Source organism: Microtus pennsylvanicus, chromosome 11 (assembly GCF_037038515.1).
Source record: "Microtus pennsylvanicus isolate mMicPen1 chromosome 11, mMicPen1.hap1, whole genome shotgun sequence".
NCBI lineage: Eukaryota > Metazoa > Chordata > Mammalia > Rodentia > Cricetidae > Microtus > Microtus pennsylvanicus.
This window is the reverse complement of record NC_134589.1, coordinates 44,827,849-44,847,255: the sequence shown is the minus strand read 5'-3', so window position 1 is coordinate 44,847,255 and position 19,407 is coordinate 44,827,849. Positions and strand designations below refer to the sequence as shown.

Sequence of the window (19,407 nt, the reverse complement as noted above, 5' to 3'; positions counted from 1 at the left end):
TGCAGGCACCTCACGGTCCTCAGGCCACACACAGCTCTGAACGCAAACTTGTGTTCCTTTCTCCCAGAGCTACAGAAAGAAATCAGCTTTGTTTCCACTCACTGAAGGTTCTGGACCAGGGATAGCGCACAGCTCCTACTGCACACCACAGTGGACACCCTCAAACCTCCAAGTCAGGGAACGTTAACTCAGGAGACGCCTCGGGGTCTGCAAAACGCTTGTCAGCCTGAACCAGGGGAAAGGGCTGCTCTAGACAGCTGGGTAGTGGACCAGATGGTCTCTCATTAACCCTCTCAATGATGCACTATAAAATTAACACCATTTTTGCTCCATTAACACCCTACTTGGCCTATCATAGGGGGACGGGGGGGGGACATAGCATTTTGTCTAGACAGAGGCCTTCATAAAGATGAGATCTCTGAATTGCAGACACTTAGGAAGGACGGAGACTGTGTGCCCCCTAAAGGGAGTGCCCCCAAAGCAAAAGTCATCAGCAGTGGCTAATTACGATGCCAGCCCCCTTTTAATACTTAAAACATGGGTAACAAACTTCCATAGGCTCACTGTGTTAGGGCTCGGGTATGAAGCATCTCTCAGATGCACATGTTGAATAAAGGTTTGTTGGGTGGCTAGCTGACAGACTTCTTGGAGGTGACTGGATCATGAGGACTCTAAATTCAAGAGTAGATTAATCCACTGATGGATTCAAAATTTGATGGCATTATTGGGAGATGGTTCAGCAGGAGGTAGGTCACCAGAAGCATGTCTTTGAAGGGTGTGTCTCATTTCAGCTTCCCCTGCCATATTCTTTTACTGTGGTACTCTGCCTCCCACAGGCCCAGAAACATGAGGTCAAGTGACCAGTGGACTAAAGCTCTGAAACCATGAGCAAAATAAAAATAAGTCTTTTTGAAGGTGTTTATGTAGAACTGGGGAACTTGCTGTGTAAGCATGAGGACCTGAGTCCAGATCTCCAACATCCACATAGAAAGTCGAGGGCGGTGGTGTGCACATGTGATCCTAGCACTGGGGAGCAGAAACAAGAGGATCCCTGGGGCCTGGAGCCAGCCTATCTACCCAATCTGTGACTGCCAGGTTCATTAAGAGACCCTGTCTCACCACACATGTGGTGCATGTTTTTAATACCAGCAGTCAGGAGGTAGGCAGATCTCTGTGAGTTCAAGACCAGCCTGGTGGTCATGAAGCAAATGTACACTTTATGTAATGGCTTTGCAGCCCATGGATTTAAGTCACTTATCCAGCACCCTCTGAAAAAACAAGCTGGAGTTCCCAGTATCAACCATCAACCTCTGGGCCACACACATGTGTACACCACACCCACACAGGTATTTCTGTAAAGTATTTTGTCACAGTAAAGACAGGCTGACTGATGCGCTGTGAGGATGAAAAGAGATCAAGAATGTGAGAGTGCGTGGGGGTGGGGGGCTAGAAGGTACCTAAGACAGGGTCTCCCTATGCATCCGGTACCCACGATACAATCCAAACTAGCCTTAAACTCATGGCCATCTCCCTCCCTATGCTAGGATTACAAGTGTATACCACCACGGCAATCCAAGGGTTATTATTTTCACTTACCTAGAATCCAGAGCAGCGGTTCTTAACCTGTGCGCCATGATCCATATGGGGAAATCACTTATCAGTTATCCTACATATCAGGTATTTACATTACGGTTCACAACAGTAGCAAAACTACAGTTACGAAGTAACAATGATACAATTTTGTGGTTGAGGTCCCCACAACAGGAGGAACTGCACTAAAGGGTCACAGCCTTAGGAAGGAGAAGAAGCACTGCTCTAGAGAAACAGAAGGGTCCTCGGGAAAACCATCCCTTTCCCTCCCTGTTGCCACTACAGGAAACACTGGGCCTCCATCTGTGGGTAGATGGAGGTGTTTGGCTAGCAGCTGCTTGCGAGTCACCATGCATGGTTAAACCTAGTCACAAGTTAAGAAAATTAATCTTCCCCATTTGTAAGGGGGAAAGACCCCACTTAGAACCAGTATGCCTTTAAGATCTCCCTATCCTCCATCTCCCCTTTAACAAAAAACCAAGAGGGCTCAAAACCAGAACCTTCCAAGAACAGCAACAAGAAACAAAAACTAGTAATTCTGTTTAGTTTTCAGTAGGTTTATTTATAAGTTAACCTTTATTTCAAATGCTGCATTTCTCCCTTGTTTTCTAAGTTATATCTTAGACAATAAATCAAATGGAAGAAAAATATTAGTCTGTGATGTGGCAAAACACACAGCAGCCGTACAGTGATGATGCAGTCTGCTGAGTTCTCTCCCAGCTAAAAGAGCCCCTTAACATCAGCACCTCTATTTTGTTTTAGACACTGGAGGTCACGACCAACACTTTTGCTTTCTGTGAATGCACAGGCTCACAGAGCAAACCAGATGTTTTAGGTGATGGCTTTTGCCACACGGCTGGCAAGTCACTTATCTGGCACCTAGATTTTATTAAATATAAGAATGGTACTTGTCCTGCCAGCCTGATGACATGGGTTCAGAGTACTGGAGCCCATGTAAAGGTTGAACACAGCGGCTGATGTTTGTATAGAATTACAAACTAGCACTCCTAGAGTGAGATGCACAGGGGAGAAACAGAAAAACAGCAGCTCTTGGGCCCACTATCCTGCAGTATGGGCCAGCTAGTCTACAGTATGTAGCACAGTGGCACCAAGGAAAGACCCTGCCTCAAACAGGGTGGAAGATGAGGACAGACACCCCACCCCACCACACACACACATGATGGAATATGTGCACCCTCACATACAACACACAAATAAAATACCTTTTTCTTTTAAACCAATCGTCCTTAAATGCTTAAAATAATCACAAGGGTGTAATGTTCATTTCTTTGGTAAGGTCACCCATGACCAAATTCCTTTTAATGCTATATTCTGGACTTCCCCATAACTCCCTGGTTCTTCTCTCCTGACGCAGAATGAACAACAGCCTCTGCCTCAAGATTCTCAATCAGTGGGTATTCCCCAAGCCTGCTCCGCTCCCACCAAATCACTGTTTCCGACTACACAGAGAGGGGGCGTATTTTGGAGGCTTGGGATGTCATCACCAAGATCTGCTCCCCTGACCTCAAATCACTTTTGGAGTTGGTAACCTTATGTTGGGGGGGTCTTCCCAGAGAGACACTGCTCCCTTGAAGGAAAGTGAAGAGGGCGGAGGGGAAGGGCAGGAAGAACAGAAGAAAGCTCTGGGTAAGTGAGGGACCTAGAGGAGGAGGGAACTTGGCAAGGCTGAGCCTCTGTGCTGGCTACATTCTAGAATCAAGGGGGAAGGGCAAGGAGGCTGGAACGGAGCAGGACCACAGAAGGAGGCAGCTTCAGAGTGGTGGGAGAAGTGGAGTCAGGAGGGAGAGAGGCCTTCAAAGCAGCTGGAATTGCATGTGTTCCCACAGGAAAACATGTGACGAGATACAGGGGTCCCTATATCCCTACACCACAAGCAGAGGTTCCTAAAAAAATACTGCTGAGTCAATACAGGATGTGAGCTGTCCTTGAAATTCTGAACACCAACAGGAAGAAGGAATGGAATGGGAGAGCTTTCCCCAATCCACGTGCGTGTGCGTATGATGCGCTTCCGCCCTCCGTGTTTGATCCCTGCTTGGGCTTTCTTTCCTCTGCGCACCACACACAAACCCTTTGCGAAAGGACGCCTTCAGTCTTATTTAGGCTTTTTTGGCCCCAGCCAAAGGGGGGTATACAAAGGTCTGAGTCACCAGGCTCAGCCTTTCCCTGAGGACTGCCCCCACAATAAGGGGCTCCCTGGACTCGGGGACCTCCATGGTTGTAGAGCTGGAGGCTACTACCCCTCGTCACATCACCCAAAATTAACATGCTGCACTGGGCAAGTTCAGACATCAGCCCTGGGCCTGGGTAAAGGACCTTGGTGCTCAGTGGCCTGATTTATGGCTGAGGGCTCTTTATTCTCCTTCTGGAACTGTGGAGGTGAATTTTAAAAGGTCCAAGAGCAGGGCCAGCACACTCTGGCACTGCCAAGTCCTCTCTTCCAGTTCCCACTTCTTTACCCCTAGCTCCAAGTGCTCTGTAAACAAGGCCTCAAGTACATCCCATCCCCACCTCCAAAGCCTAGATAGAGTCATGGTCAGTCTCTCTCTCCCTCTCCCACTTTGCCCCTCTCATTACCAAGTACCATTTCTTGCCAATAACCCCAAAAATGAGGTCATGCAGGGATAGGAGCTCCAAATATCCATTGGGGGGACCATCCCTCAGAAAAGGCAGCCAATTGGTGAGGCACATAAAGGACCCCTAGGAGCTGGTGGATAAACAAGATTCAAGTGCTGCCTAGAATCTCAGCTATCTGGGAAGCTGAGGCAGAAGGATCAAGGTTCAAGGCCAGTCTTGTTGACCTAGGAAGAGACTGCCTCAAATTAAAAAGTAAAGAAGGGCTGGGGTGATATAGCTCAGTGGTATAGCACTTGCCTACCACACATAAAGCCCTAGGTCCAACCATCAGCACTATCCCTGACACACACCCTGAAAGAAAACCTTCACAGTGACACAGTGGTCAGAGAGAACCAGATCTGTGCAGTTCAGTGACGCAGCAGCTGCTGTGGCCCTCACTGATCCGCCGTGAAAGGGACCAGTGTAGAAAGTGGAGCAGGTTTTTAAGGGTCAATCTTAGGGTCAGGCCAACCTGATAGTCCAGCCCCGTGCCTACTTTCCACTTAAGTCCAGCTTTCTCCCTATCAAATAGAGGAACTGCACCTGCACACGTGTTGTGCTTAGAAGAGCAGAGGTGATGTGTGGAATGCTTGTGTCAAGGGCTGGCACACAGCATGTACTGCCTAGCATTGCTGTATTGATACTGTGTAGGAAGCAGAGTGGTTGTTGGAATCAGAACACTGAGATCTGGTCAAGCCCAAGCTGGGATACTTGCCCCAGTACCGACTCTCTCAGCTCCTCCATTTTCTTTTTGGCTTTGGAGCCTGGAACTCACTTTGTAGGCCAGGCTGGCCTAGAACTCATGGAGATCCTCCTGTCTGCCTCCTGAGTGTTGGGATTAAAGGCGTGCACCACCACCACCCAGCAGATCCTCCATTTACTCATCTCTATCAGGAAATGATAAACTAACTTGTTTGGGGGTTTTCTAGATAATACACAGAAAACATCAAGGGCTCATTAAATTGTACATTTTCTTTACCCTTTTCTTTGGGTTTCACTCAGTCCAGACTACTCTGGAATTCACTATGTAGCCCAGGCTGGCCTCAAAACCATGCCTCAGTCTCCGGTTGCTGGATTTACAGGCATGACACCTCACATCCAACTCCAAGATACAAGGTTTCATGTGGTCCATGTGCCCTATACAGCCAAGGCTAACCTTGAATTTTGAATCCTCCAGGGTGGAACCACACTCAAATCTTGTGAGGATGTGAATCCCAGGCAATCACTTTACCCAGAGCTATCTCACCAGCTCACACTTTAACCAGAGGTATCTCTCAGCAGCTCACACTTACCCAGAGCTATCTCTCAGCAGCTCACACTTACCCAGAGCTATCTCACCAGCTCACACTTTACCCAGAGCTATCTCACCAGCTCACACTTTACCCAAAGCTATCTCACCAGCTCACACTTTACCCAGAGCTATCTCACCAGCTCACACTTACCCAGAGCTATCTCACCAGCTCACACTTACCCAGAGCTATCTCCAGCTCACACTTTACCCAGAGCTATCTCACCAGCTCACACTTACCCAGAGCTATCTCACCAGCTCACACTTACCCAGAGCTATCTCCAGCTCACACTTACCCAGAGCTATCTCGCCAGCTCACACTTTACCCAGAGCTATCTCACCAGCTCACACTTACCCAGAGCTATCTCACCAGCTCACACTTACCCAGAGCTATCTCACCAGCTCACACTTTCAGTTGTTCTGAAGAAAACAGGCTAACAAGAAGGCTCACTGCATAAAGGTGCTTGTCGAACAAGCTTACCAAACTGAGTTGAACCCCCAGAATCCACATAAAATGTGGAAGAGAGAACTGACCCCATAACTTGTTTTCTGACCTCCGCATGCAAGCCACCATGCACACATACATTCAGTAACAATAATCCAAATTTTTAAAAACTGGAAGACAAATTTTTCTCAAATGGAAAAGCCTAGTTTCTCTGAGTCCAGCAGGACTACAGATTCTTTCCATTGGACAATGTCATCCAGGGACCCAAGGACAAGTTTTTCTCTTGTGCCATCACAGAACACACCCCCACCTACCCCCAAAACTCATCATAAAAGAGCCTTTCTCCTAGAATTGTGCCTTCAAGGGAAAGAATCACTGAAAAAGAAAAAGAAGAAGAGAAAAACCACTCAGGATAGCCACCAACAACCCAGGTAACCACAAAGGAAGAACTCAATTGGTGCTGTGTGGTGATGTCCCCCAGCCAGGGAGGTAACTGAGTTTAATCACACGGCATCTTTATGCTGTGTAATCTGGATCCATTAAACCCTTACTGCTGCCTGGGAGGCAATGCCCAGGAGGAAGGGGTTAGCTCAGCACACTAACAGGATCAGCCCTTCAATCCCATGAAGATAATTACAGCCACATCCTTCCCAGGGAGCCCTAAGTAAAGCCACAGATCCCTCAACAATCCTAGGCTCTCCTAGGTACCCAACTCCTTCTGCAGGCCTTGCTCACTTGAGGCAAAGTGACATCTCCGTGTTATGTGGTTAAAGGCACATAAAGGCATGCGACTGAGGCAGAACAGGGAAGACGGGATTGGACCTGGCCAACTAGGTCACTACAGAACTCACCCCATTTAGCCTCATCTCCAAGGGCCAGGTGACCCTGACATTCTCTATACAAACCACAAAGCCAGATTCTTCTTGTTCTGGCATGTGGTGGGGGCATAAAAGGATATATCAACTACGTACAGCGGCAGAGAACTGAGGAAAACTAAAGCAGGTCTGAATTTAGGGTCCAGAGAACTGGCTGCCCCATCCACAAAGAGTCTTAGGACCATCTAAGGTACCACCTCAAAGGGCTCTTTCCAAACGCCGAGCAGGACCTAGCATCTGTCATCAGCTTCCATGGGTACTGTGTAGTCAGCCCATTGCTCTGGTTTCTTTTTTCCTACCCACTAATACCTAGGATCTAAACAAGGTTTTAGCCAAGCTTCAATACCAACATAAGACTCCTGCTACCAACCACTGGCCTCAGAGCTCCAGATGGCTAAATCTTCCCATAAGAAATATAAGGTTGAGCCGGGCGATGGTGGCACACGCCTTTAATCCCAGCACTCGGGAGGCAGAGGCAGGTGGATCTCTGTGAGTTCGAGGCCAGCCTGGTCTACAAAAGCTAGTACCAGGACAGGCTCTAAAGCAACAGAGAAACCCTGTCTCGAAAAACCAAAAACAACCTAGTCTGGCTCAAGATACAGCTTTACTTGGTAGAATGCTTGTACAAAATGCATCAAAGGCCAGTTTAGATCTCCAATGCTGCATAACACCTATAATCCCAAGTGTTGGGGGGAGTATCAAGAGTTCAAGATTTTAGTTACACAGTGAGGTCAAGGCCTATATCAGATACATGAGACCTTGTCCTCCTTCCAACAGCTCTGGAGACAGGCCTGCACGCTTTTCTCACAGATCCATGCAACCCTCAGAGAAAAGTGCTAAGACCCTGTAAGGACATAGTGGGCAATATCCCCACATATCACCTTAGCCCACCATAGCCTAGAATCTCACCAGAGGTAAAGGAAGCAGGCTTGTCCTGGAGCCCTCTGAAGTCTACCTCCAGATTTCCCCCACAAGGCTTAAGCTTAGTCAAACAGCTGCAACACAAACACAGCAGAGAAGTCTTCCAATCACAGGCCCTGGCAAAGCACAGGACTCCCCTGGGGGGTCTCCAAATTCACTATACACTGCTACAATTACCAAATACACATGCCCGGAAATTCATGAATGGGACAGATAATGTTCTGGGATTTCTGGTAGAGTCAGGAGTTACAGGAGCCAAAAAATACACAGGGGGCAAAATATTTGCTCCCTCTCAAACTTACAGCACCCAAAACTACTGACGGCTTAGGCATGAGCTACTAGCTAGGTACTCCCTAGAACTCTGTGGGTATTGCTGGGCAGAACATCTGCGCAGTGCTCAGTTCCTATCTGTTCCCTCACCATCTCCTCAGATGTAAGGCTCTCGCAGAACCTGTTTGATGATGAGCCTGTGATAAGCTGGACAGTCCGACGGTTCAGTAGCGTACCTCATCCTCACAGATGTTAGCGGACATTAACTAACTGATCCACATGACACCCCTGAGAGACATTACTCCACAGAGCAGTGGGTACAAGGAAGGTACAGAATCATCCCGGGAAACATATCACACCTCAGAGAACAGCCTAAGCATCCCATCCTGCCCCCATGACAAAGGCAAAATGGATTTTCTCAACATCCTCCCCACCATCTCATCCACCCCCAAGAAGTATCTTCTAGCCAATTCCCAACACCACTCCTTCCTTTTTCCAAACAGCAGCAACGGTCACAACAACAACACCAAACTTTCATTGAACACATGACTTAATTATTATTAGTAGACTTAATCTACCTCTGAGACTCCAACTGTCTTGACCAATACAGACTGGTGCTGAGGAGGAATAAACTACTACTCAGCAGAGGACACCCATCTGCAGGTGTTCACTGGAACATCAGGAACAGTCTGATGGAGCCTGGCTGAGCGAGCTACTGAGCAAACTCAGTGCTAGTGGCTTGGTCCTAAGGTACCCAGCAAACATTGGACTTGGATGAGACCCTGGGGTGAGCTCAAGATGATCAGAAATGAGTTTATAGCCTCATAGGCCCTGGCATACGGGCTGGGTCTATAAGAGGCATGAAAATATCCCAAGAGACTAATTAGTCTTTGAATGCTATTGGAGTAAGAGACATTAATTCCATAAGGTGGGTTTCCTGTAACTACTGGTCATGTTATGCCTCCTATGGAGTCCGAAAAGGAATGGCTTCTGCTTAGCTCAGGAGGGTAGGTATGTTTGGGATCTGTACTGAATTGCTAGGGATAAAGGAGGCTAAAACGGCACAAGAGACCTGAATGCAGCCCTGTGCCCCTTCTACACAAATCCAGAGCACATGTTTAAAGATTTCCCGTCTGCAGGGGAGCTAAGAGATGAGCCTGCCTGGCGTACATATGTGCCTCAGACCAGATCTGCTTGCAGGGCTGTGCCTCACAGAACCTAATTTAGTCCAGATCACCTCCATGTAAGGTGGAGAGGGTGACTGATGAAAAGACAGAGGAATTGTGAGAAAGAAGATAAGCCCACAGAGAGACCCATGCCAGCCGCTCGGGAAGAATCAAGACAAAGCATTAGGGAAGGAGCTGGCAACATTGTATCCATACAGAAAATGACAAGAGGCGGGAACCTGAGGTGGTTGCAACCCTCGGCTGCCACTTCAGGCTATAGGGGCCAAGAATCCTGCCCCAATCAGTCCCAGATCACATTGGCAGCCATGATCTAACACTGTGCCTAACAATCTCCATGACCCAGCCATTCAGGACTCCAACTACAAGCAGAGGGGATTTGCTGCTACCACCATCACAACCTGGAATAAAGTGGACACTCTCCTGGTACAGCTGCTGCCACCAGGAAAAAGTGGTCAACGGCTCCAATAGCAAGAAGTTTGTGAGGAAGGAGTTAGTGGTTAAAGCTCCCTCTAGCTTTAGAGGGAGTCTCAGTCAACCTGGCATGGGCTCCAAAACCAGGTGCAGATACAGAACATGGCACCTATCACTTATCAGAACCACTCACCCAGCTGGAGTACTTCAGGGAAACATCTGAAGAGAGGACTAAAGAGACAGATATCCCCAACTGCTCGACAGCACAGGGCCCTGAGACAGCTCAGACGTATCTGGGAGGCACTCGAGTTTCCTCATTGGCCAGGGTATGATCTATGATCTGAATTCCTGTCTGTCCTTTATCAGCTATGTGACTTGGAGGAAATGATTTACGTTTACACACACACACACACACACACACACACAAACACACACACACACACCGTGAGAGTCCAGGGCTGTGAGGTTTGGAATGGGAGGTAGAAAGGACCTAGCACGTACTTGGCACACTGCACAACCAGGAAAGGCCATGAGTACATGAACTTCACCACACCAAGCCTCTATCACTGTACCATTTCACATCTCTCAGCAGTCACAGTGGCTGCCATTTGTGCCCCCATTTACATTTCCTGGACCTAGCTTTTGTGGGGGGCCTGTGAGCTTGGTAAGCAGAAAGCTTCCTACAGAGGCAGAGGAACTTCCCTAGAAACCACAGAACCATGTTGCCAGGCAAATGACAGCCTGGGTATTTGTTTAACTTAGGTTCCTGTCAAAAAGAAAACTTGATGGCTGATAGCCCAAATATGACTGCATAGAACCTTCCCAGGAAGCCTTCTGCTCCAGACTCCCAAATAAACCATTCCCAAAAGTGAGGCAGGGACACCACGCACTAAATCAAGTCAGTGCCCCTGCCCACCACTCTCACCCTCCAGCTGCCCAGGATCTTATGACAGGTTAGACAGCTCAGGTGCCAGGCTCTCGGAGTGAGGATTGGTTTATAGAATACCCCCAAAGAGGCCCTTGACCTAACTCCCTACTCTGGCATTCCTCTGGTCAGGAATTCTCAAAGAAGTTTTGCCTCTCAACTCCAGGCTGGGGCTAGAGCTGGGGTTTGGATGACCAAGTTATAGAATTAGCTTAGTAATAGAGAGAAAACCACAAACTGCTTTCCATAGGAGTCTATGCTTCGGGAAATAAGGAAACCAGGAATGGCTTTTGCAGAGAGCCAGAAATATCCAAGAGCGTAAGCAGCAGATGAATATGAGGCATTGTTATGACTGTCATTTGCAAGAGCTCAGCGAAGCAGAGGTCACTAATCCGTCCTTTGAGTCAGGAGCTGATCTGCATCAGGGCTCTGAACAGATGTGTGTCCCAATTTGCACAGACACACGTGTACACACACGCCACACAGCTGTGAGCCCTGACCTTCACCCAGTGATGCTGGCCTCTACTGGAAAAGAGCAGATGGACCGGCTGGGTTTGGACAGGATGGACACCCAGGGGAACCAGATTTGCCTCTTTGATGTTGAAAACCCAAAGCAGAATGAACCATTATAAGGAGAGTTCCTGGGAGGAGGGGTAGAAAACTTGGGTTACAGGCTGGGGAGACGCTATGAGAAGTACAGGAACCAAAGGGAGCAGAGGGCAGAGGCTGGACCCACAGGGAGCAGAAGGCAGAGGATGAACCCACAGGGAGCAGAAGGCAGAGGCTAGACCCAATGGAATACAGAGGGCAGAGCTGGGTGTTGGGTAATGCAGAGACACCAAGGCAAGATCTCCAAGCTCAAAACATCATCTCTTCTTACCGCTAGAATGTGACTATTAAAATAAAAATTCAAGCCAGGTTAACCCTTCAAAATGTCCTTGTTCTGTGGTATCTAACGTTCAGTCACCATCTAGCTGTACCTGCCTCAGGGCTGGGGTGTGCTGAGAGTGGGAAGGTTCCCAGCGTTTTCACAAGAAAAAGCAAAATCCACTGTCTTCTTTGGAGGCCAGAAGGACCATCTCCCTACACCACAGAATGTCAATGAGTAGGGGGGAGGGGAAGGGCATGGCACTGCCACCTAAGGCAAGGACTGGGGAGAAATGGTTCCCCTATGAGTAAGTCCCAGTGATCAACTACACATCCCCCCAGGCTGTGCAAGAGCAATCACATGATCGCAGCTGATTTGGGAACGAGGGGGTGGAGTACCGGAGGGTTTTTTTTCTTTTCTTCATTGCTTTTCTGGGGTGGTGGTGGTGGTAGTGATGATAATGGGGGTGGCGATGAGGCTGGCAAGAAAGACTGGTGAGCTAGGGGGTGGCTCTTTCATCCAAATGAACCCATAGAGATCCGTACCTACAGTGTCTCTTCCAACCTGATCCCATCATCTACACGAATCACACATACGCTTCAGAATGTCCCTGAGGTAGTAAATTAGAGCGCCAAAGACTTTTTCCCAAAATGGCCTTTCTGCTTCAATGTGGGGAGAAAAGCTGCCAAGACAGAAGGCCAAGGAGGCGCCCTAAAAAGGGCGCTCCCCACTCCCAAAGCGCTAGAGTGCTGGGTTACACAACAGGTGGGAGGGGTGGCACAATTCCCCCTGGCACGGGTTCACTCAAGGTCCCCTACTACTACCTGAAGTCTGCATTAAGGACCCCACACCGCTGCTGCTCCTCCTCCTGGCTGGCTGCACACCTGGAGGACCGCGCCGGGAAACCCTCGCCATTGCTTGGCTGGACCTGGGACCCCGAGGGTTTCAAGGATCCTGGGAGGGCGCAGGGTCTCCCTCCCACCCACCCATCCTAGCCCCCTCGCCCAGGCGCACACGTACTGCTGTAGAGGGTGTCGATCCAGGAGAGGCGCGGCAGGCCCCGGTGGCTAAGCGGCTCCATGCCGGCGACTCCGCGCGGCAGCGACTCCTCGGTCAGATGGGAAACCCGACCCTCATCGCACAACAAAGGAGGGAGGGTGCCGGCGGGCGGGGTGCCGGGAGGGGCGGCCAGACTAGGAGGCCGAAGTTGCAGAGCTCAGGGTGGAGGAAGGCGCGCCAGGGAAACAGGTAGCAGGGAGGAGCAAGCCCGAGCTGCCGAAGTGAGGGCGGGGGAGCGCCACCGGGAGTCCAGTGTGCCGTTGCGGCCACCGCGGACCCGCTGCGGATCTGGGAGCCGCGGCCCCGCAGCCCGCGCGCCAACTAGCAACTTCCCCGGGGCTGCGCTGCGCCCGGGGCGGGGGGCGGAGGCGGCAGCCAATCGGCGTGAGGCTCAGCGCGCCCACCCCCAGCCGCAGAGGACCGGTGGGGTGTGAGAGCAGCCCGCAGCCCCACCGACGGCCTCCAGCCGGCGCACAGAGCTCCCGCGGGGTCTCCGGGCGGCGGCGCAGGGCCAGAGGCTCCCCTCCTCCTCCGGTTGGGCTCAGCAGAAATTCTGGCAACCTGCAGACTAAGGAGACTTATGGGCCCGCAGGGGTGACATCACCTGCCACCCCAGGATCTCTAAGCACGATTTTAGGGTTGGTGCAGTTGCCAGGCCCCACCTCTAGACAAGGCATGGGCAACAGAAATGGGTCAATGGTGTCCTGTACCCCTCTGGAAGGCTGGGCCACCCGGGGATTGTTTCCTACCAAACCTTAAAGCACCGCATCTATTCAAACATCCTTGACCTTAGAGCTCCTCAGTTTCTGCCTCATACCAGGGGTGGAGAGTTAAAGATCGACCGCAGGGGTCAGGGTCAAACATTAGCATCTAAGGAAGGACCTTCTCTCACTGGTGCCCCGTTAACGCAGAGATGCAAACTGGGGCACTGAGGTCCTGGGGGTCCCCCAGTCTCTCCAGGAGCCTCAGTGCAGGAGGCCTGTCATATGTGCATAATCACATATGGTTAAAGAAAGATGGGGTCGGATGCCTCAGAGAACAGAGCCTTAAACAAAATTCCTTCCTAACAGCGACCTCAACAGCACTGAAGGCTTGGGGGTGGGGAGTGGGGCTAAGATACAGGACCCATGGCAACTTTCCCATAGATCAGGTACACAGATCTCCTTGGGCAAAGTGTCTTGGAGACAGAACTGGACTAAAAGGGACTCAGACTAGCCAAAGCCTGTGTCCTGAATTCCCAGGAAAGAAAGCAAGCAAACCCACCAAGGAAGACCAGTATTAGACCTTTTCTATGCCAGGATATCCTATACTATCCCATCCCATCTGCAGACAGCTTAGCAAAAACCTTCTTGGACTCCAGGAATACAGAGATCTACAAAGAGTTAAGCTCCCCTATGACCTCTATGGATGGCAATGTTGTTGGCACCTACAGAGCACAGAGGAGGACTCCTCTTCATCCTAAACAAGCACAGGTCTAGTTCTGAAGGGTAGTTCCATACGGGAACCTGTATCCAGCCTGCCCAGCTGTCTGTGTGGACACCAGCCTCCACAGCTGCCTAAGAAGAGCACAGGACAGAGCCACTGGAGCTCTGGGAGGCTCAAGGGTAAATGCTCTTGTGTATAGGAGCCCCTACAGGACATGGAGGCCCTCCTGTAACCATTCAGCTCTCATGACTCCAGTCCTAACCCAAGCTTCTGGCTTTGTGGCTTGCAGCCCTCCCTGTTCAGCTGTTACCCTCCCACTGTCCCTGGCTGGGAGGACCAAGCCGACACCTGGAGTATGGCAAGGGAGGGGGCGATGAATCTCTAGCCATACTATACAGAAATAGAGTTCCGGGATGGGCGAGGGAGCAAGCAGGCTTTCTGAGGAGCAGAGAAAGGACAAGCATATTCCTTATTCTTACACATCACTCTGAAGGCACAGAACCCAGGAAAAAGGGAAAACGTGCCTGGCTAGGGATAGCTTATCAGCTACAAACCCTTGAAGGCTGCACTACAGACCCCTCCCCACGATATCCAGGCAGCTCAGGCCCTCTTGCTACACCAGAGGGATTTTCCTGCGGGCCACAGCCCCACATCTCCATATCCGGTGCTGACTGTGAGGAGGCCATGGATATATGTTTCTATGTGACTCACATACATTTGCATACATTTTACATTTTTATCTACGAAGGCTTGAGCAAGCTATTTTCAGCGCCCCCCCCCCCACACAACTAAAATGTTGCAGTTGCTTTCCCTAGTGTTGTCACAGATACTTTATTCTACATTCTGTCCAGTCTTGCTCAGGATTGTCCCCTCCACAATACAGTGTAGGGTTCCGAGACAACCTTGCAAACCACAGTGCTAATATCTGACACAGAATACTTGCTGTTTCTGGCTTGGATCGTAAGAGGTTTTTTTTCATAAGGATGATCTCTCTATGGATATCACTGTTACTTCAGTTTCCTTCCTTTCTTATCCCTTATCCTCCTCCCCTCCCCTACTTTCTTTTTGCACACTAGGAACTGAACTCAGGATCTTACTCATGCACTCTACCCTGAAGCTGTATCTCCAGCCCTTTTTTTTTTCTTTTCTTTTTTTGTTTTGTTTTTTGAGACAAGGTTTCTCTGTATAGCTTTGGAGCCTGTCCTAGAACTCCCTCCATAGACCAGGCTGGCCTCGAACTCACAGAGATCCACCTGCCTCTGCCTCCCAAGTGCTGGGATTAAAGGTGTGCACTACTACTGCTTGGCTTCCAACTCTCTCTCTCCTTTTATCTTTTGAGATAGTGTGGTTGTTTGAATGAGAATATTTTCCTCAGGCTCATATATTTGAATATTTGGTGCTCAATCCTTGGAACTGTTTGGGAAGGATTAGAGGGTGTGGCCTTGTTAGAGGAAGTATGTCACTAGGGGCCAATTTTGAGGTTTCTAAAGCTGGAACTAGAGACCTATGCTACCAGACCCAGTTCTTATCTCAGTTTTCTGAATTTTCCAGATGAGAAAACTGAGGCACAGTTCAGTGACCCAACAGCTAGGATCCTATGCATGCCACCTCTCTGTCAGCTGACTGGTAACCCTAGGCATTGAAGGTCCCTGGAGATCTTCCCTGGTCCATGAGTGAGAGACCATCTGCTATAACCCTTTCAATTTTGTTCCATAACCATCTGCCCACCTGTTGCGTAACAGTTTCCTGCTGGGAAACTCCTTAACTAGGAAGTAAACAACTTAAAACAGCTTCAGGAAGTTCCAGAAACTGACCAGATTCACTAGACACCTCCCCACATCCCCCAACTTCCCCAAACCCCTGACCCCATAGAATAAGCAATAAGAGCTGAGAATTCTCCTCAGAAGGAAGGAAGCTGAGCTGAAGACTCAGACCAGTCCAGCTACCCAAGGAGGTTTAGACCATAGTCATTTGGAAAGGACTCTCCATCCTTTTGAGCCACCTACAGACTGTGCAGTATGCTCTAGGTTTCCCAGCTTTGGTGAACTGTCACCCCTGCTGGGGTGGGCCTTGGTGGAGTCATTTCTGCTCCTGTAAGTAACCCCAATAAAACCCGTGGACCACCAAGCTGGATTTTGGTGGTATCCACTGAAGGGCCCTAAGCATAGCAAACACGGCTCTGGAAGGCTTTGCCCTTCCCCCATTCCCTCTGCCTTGCTGAAACCGTCAGATTGCAGTCCTAAAGCTAGTCTCCAAGGTCTAGTCCCTTATTTGTTCCTTTCCTGCTCCCAAAGCTAACTACCAAGGTCCAGTTATCAAAGTATTAAAGTCCAGCAATCAAAAACCCCCTTCAAGCTACCCTAATTCGTACTCCCAATTTAATTAATTCATAATTAAATACCTCACCCCAACACAGGGTTTCCCCTTTGCCTTTATCAATTACCGTTTGCACACAGGCCACATCTGTCTCCTCTCTATCCAGAGGCAGTCCTTCGTCCCTCTGGGGCAAGTATGCCTTCCCCTTCTCCCTTGTCCTCTGTCTCCTGTTTTTCTCTCTTACTCCCTGCCCTTTGTTCCTCTGGGGCAAACTGGTTTCCCTTTGAGGGGTGAACTTGGTCTTGGGGTGTCTTGTGCAGATGCTGGTCCTTCCATCTATACTTGGCTCTGTCATGGGCTCCCTGTATGGGGTGAGTAGACGTGTTAGGTCTCTTCAGGAAAGTTTCCTCACACAACACCACTTCTGACCTATTGTCTTGGGAAAGCTATCCTGAAGTGCTCTTAACCCCAGCTATCAGCCAAATCTGTCAGAGCAGCAGGGAGAGATCCTCTGGACAGACCTCCCTGATTTCAGCTAAGTGCCTGGTTCACCCCAAGGCTGAGTCAGCATTCAGTACACCACTTCCCCAAGCCCCTAGCAACCATTCCCTATCCATATCCCCAACCTATGCACTCAGTTTATCCTGCCCCCATCTCCATGGTTACCTACCTGCTCCTCCCTCATCATAGGATTTAAGGTTAGCTACACGGCCTTGAAAGACATACACCTTGTTCTGAAGACCAGCAGCTCTCTCACCCCCCTTTATTCCCGGGGTGTGCTACTCATTGCTTCTCTTAACAACCAGACCTCACTCTACCAACCACTTGGCCTGGGGGGAAACAGGGTGATGTCACCCTAGAGCAAACTAGGTAGCTCCACTTTTCTTCCCTTCTTGTGTTAGCAACACAGCTTCACTGTGCACCACAGGAAGGGCCCAGAGGTATCTGTTTGATCACCCAGTGGTCACTCCTGGCCAAAAAGAAAGAAAGGAAGGGGAAGGGGAAGGGGAAGGGAAGGGAAGGGAAGGGAAGGGAAGGGAAGGGAAGGGAAGGGAAGGGAAGGGAAGGGAAGGGAAGAAGGAAGGAAGGAAGGAAGGAAGGAAGGAAGGAAGGAAGGAAGGAAGGAAGGAAGAAAGAAGAAAAATGTCCTGTTGCTGGGGCCACGCAGGGAGCATCTGTGTATGTAAACTCTCCAAAAATGCTATTACAGCAAGTGACTTCACACACAAACAGGATTTTGCCAAAAGCTCAGCCAATTGGCACTCAAAAGTGCATGTTTAGCCAGGTGTAGCATTGCATGCACACTTGTGATTGCAGCCATTCTGAAAGGACCCAAGTTTGATTTCCAGTATCTACATCCTGACTCACAACCATCTGTAACTTCAGTTCCAGGGGATCTGACACCTTCTGGCCTCTCCAGGCAGTAGGCACACACACACACACAATGCACAGATATACATGAAGGCAAAACACTCATACACATAAGATAAAAATATTTAAATGCATATTGAGTTATAAAAATTAGTGAGAGCTAACACTGATTCTTAACTGCCAGGTGCTGCTCCGTGAGCTTTACTAGCTTCTTCTGGCCTAACCTTGCAGTGAGCAAGAGAGGTCCTACGACTAGTTCCATTTCACAAAGAAACAGAGCTACAGAAAGGCTGAGCCACTGGCCAGCCCGCAGAAGGTGGCACTCGAAAATGAATCAAGTCTGAGCCCAAGAGTCCATGTGTGTAGTGCTATACAAGCCTATGAATGAAAAAATGGATAAACAGAAGAGTTAAGTCCAGGGAAGAAGAAACTGGAGCTACATAAAAAAGATGGTGTCATTCTAGAACTCCCAGGAGTCACCAACATGTAAGCAAACAGAGAACTGTTTCCCAAAGAAAACCACATCTCCGACAGGCCAGATGACCCTGCAGACAAGCTGGGCAGTGATCCAATGACAGGCTGCTAGGCCAGGTCCCTAGCCCACGGCTTATATGCCTAAGCTTTTCCAACCTTAGTTTTCACAGGTGCAGAAGGTGGCACCCAGGTAGGTCAGGTACATGACCTCCAGGTCTCTTATTAGCCCTGAAAGACTATAAACTCTGCTTCCCAAAAGATCCAAGAGTAGTCTGACTTTCTGTTTCCCAGATGAGGTTTTTGTTGTTTGTTTGGTGAATATGTATGTGGTTGGATTTTCTGTCTGTTTTTTTTTTTTTTTGAGCTAGAGTCTCACTTAGCTGGCCTAGAAATCACTATGTAGATAGACCAGGTTGGTGTCAAACACACAGGGAAGTGTTGGGATTAAAGGCATGTGTTGCCATGCCTGGCAAGTAGCCTGTTTTAACTCCCTACTTCATTTCATTTTCCTCGGTAGAGGCAAAGCAGCATTTACTGCTCTCAAAATGCACCTTCAGTTCTGAGGTCTGGGAAGAAGAAAATTCCCAGGGTGTGCTTACCACCAAGCCTGCGAACCTGAGTTTGATCCTTGGGACTCACATGGTAGGCAGCAGACTCCCTCCAAGTTGCCCTCTGAGCTCTCCTGACGTCCACATTTGTTCTGTGGCACTCATATGCATGTGGACAGGAGTACACACACACACACACACACACACACACACACACACGAGTAAGTAAATGAATAAATGTAAATTTAAAGTAATTAAAGAAGCCTTGGCCTAAGACTCTGTTCTTTGCTCTTCTCTTACCTGTCCCCATCCAGTCTCCTGGCTTTTCCCAGAAGACAATGAGATCCACAGACAACAGAAACTACCTTCAAGCCTCCTCCCCACCCTAAACCCAACTCGTTTCTATAGAAGTTTCATGTCGTATGTCTCAGGTTGTATCCCTACCCCCAAGCACAAAAAAGAGCATCATGGCAGAGCAGCGGGCTTAGATGAGGAGGGTCCCTTCCCAAGCTCCTGCTAATGTGGCCCTCATCCAACAGTGGTCAGCCCTCTCTACCCAGGGGTCAACACGGGAAGGTTCCTACAGTTGGTGAGACGACTCCACAGTGAATTCTAGATCCCCTTCCCTCATGTACTTACCTCTGAGCCCCCATCAGCATTTGGAAAGATGCCAGTGGAAGAAGACACAAGGATTCTCAAAATCCCCAAAATCCAGAGATCAAATTCAAAGGCTCCAATCTCCTCACTCCAAAGAAGCAGAGTCAAGTCCAGCAGAGGTCAGTCACAAGCTGGCCCTCTGC

General features: G+C 49.3%; 1 protein-coding gene across 2 annotated transcripts in view; it reads right to left on the bottom strand.

Annotated features, from left to right (window-relative positions):
- Abr (ABR activator of RhoGEF and GTPase) overlaps positions 1–19,407 on the bottom strand; it is a 195,546-nt gene that overhangs the window by 130,937 nt on the left and 45,202 nt on the right. The window contains exon 1 of one of the 2 annotated variants that reach the window (XM_075991599.1): positions 12,435–12,816. The exons of the other annotated variant lie outside the window; for it this stretch is intronic. Within the exon in view, the coding sequence (XP_075847714.1) occupies positions 12,435–12,495 (61 nt within the window). The 5' untranslated portion in view covers positions 12,496–12,816. Of the gene's footprint in view, positions 1–12,434; positions 12,817–19,407 lie in introns of those variants that run through there. 2 annotated transcript variants of the gene reach the window in all.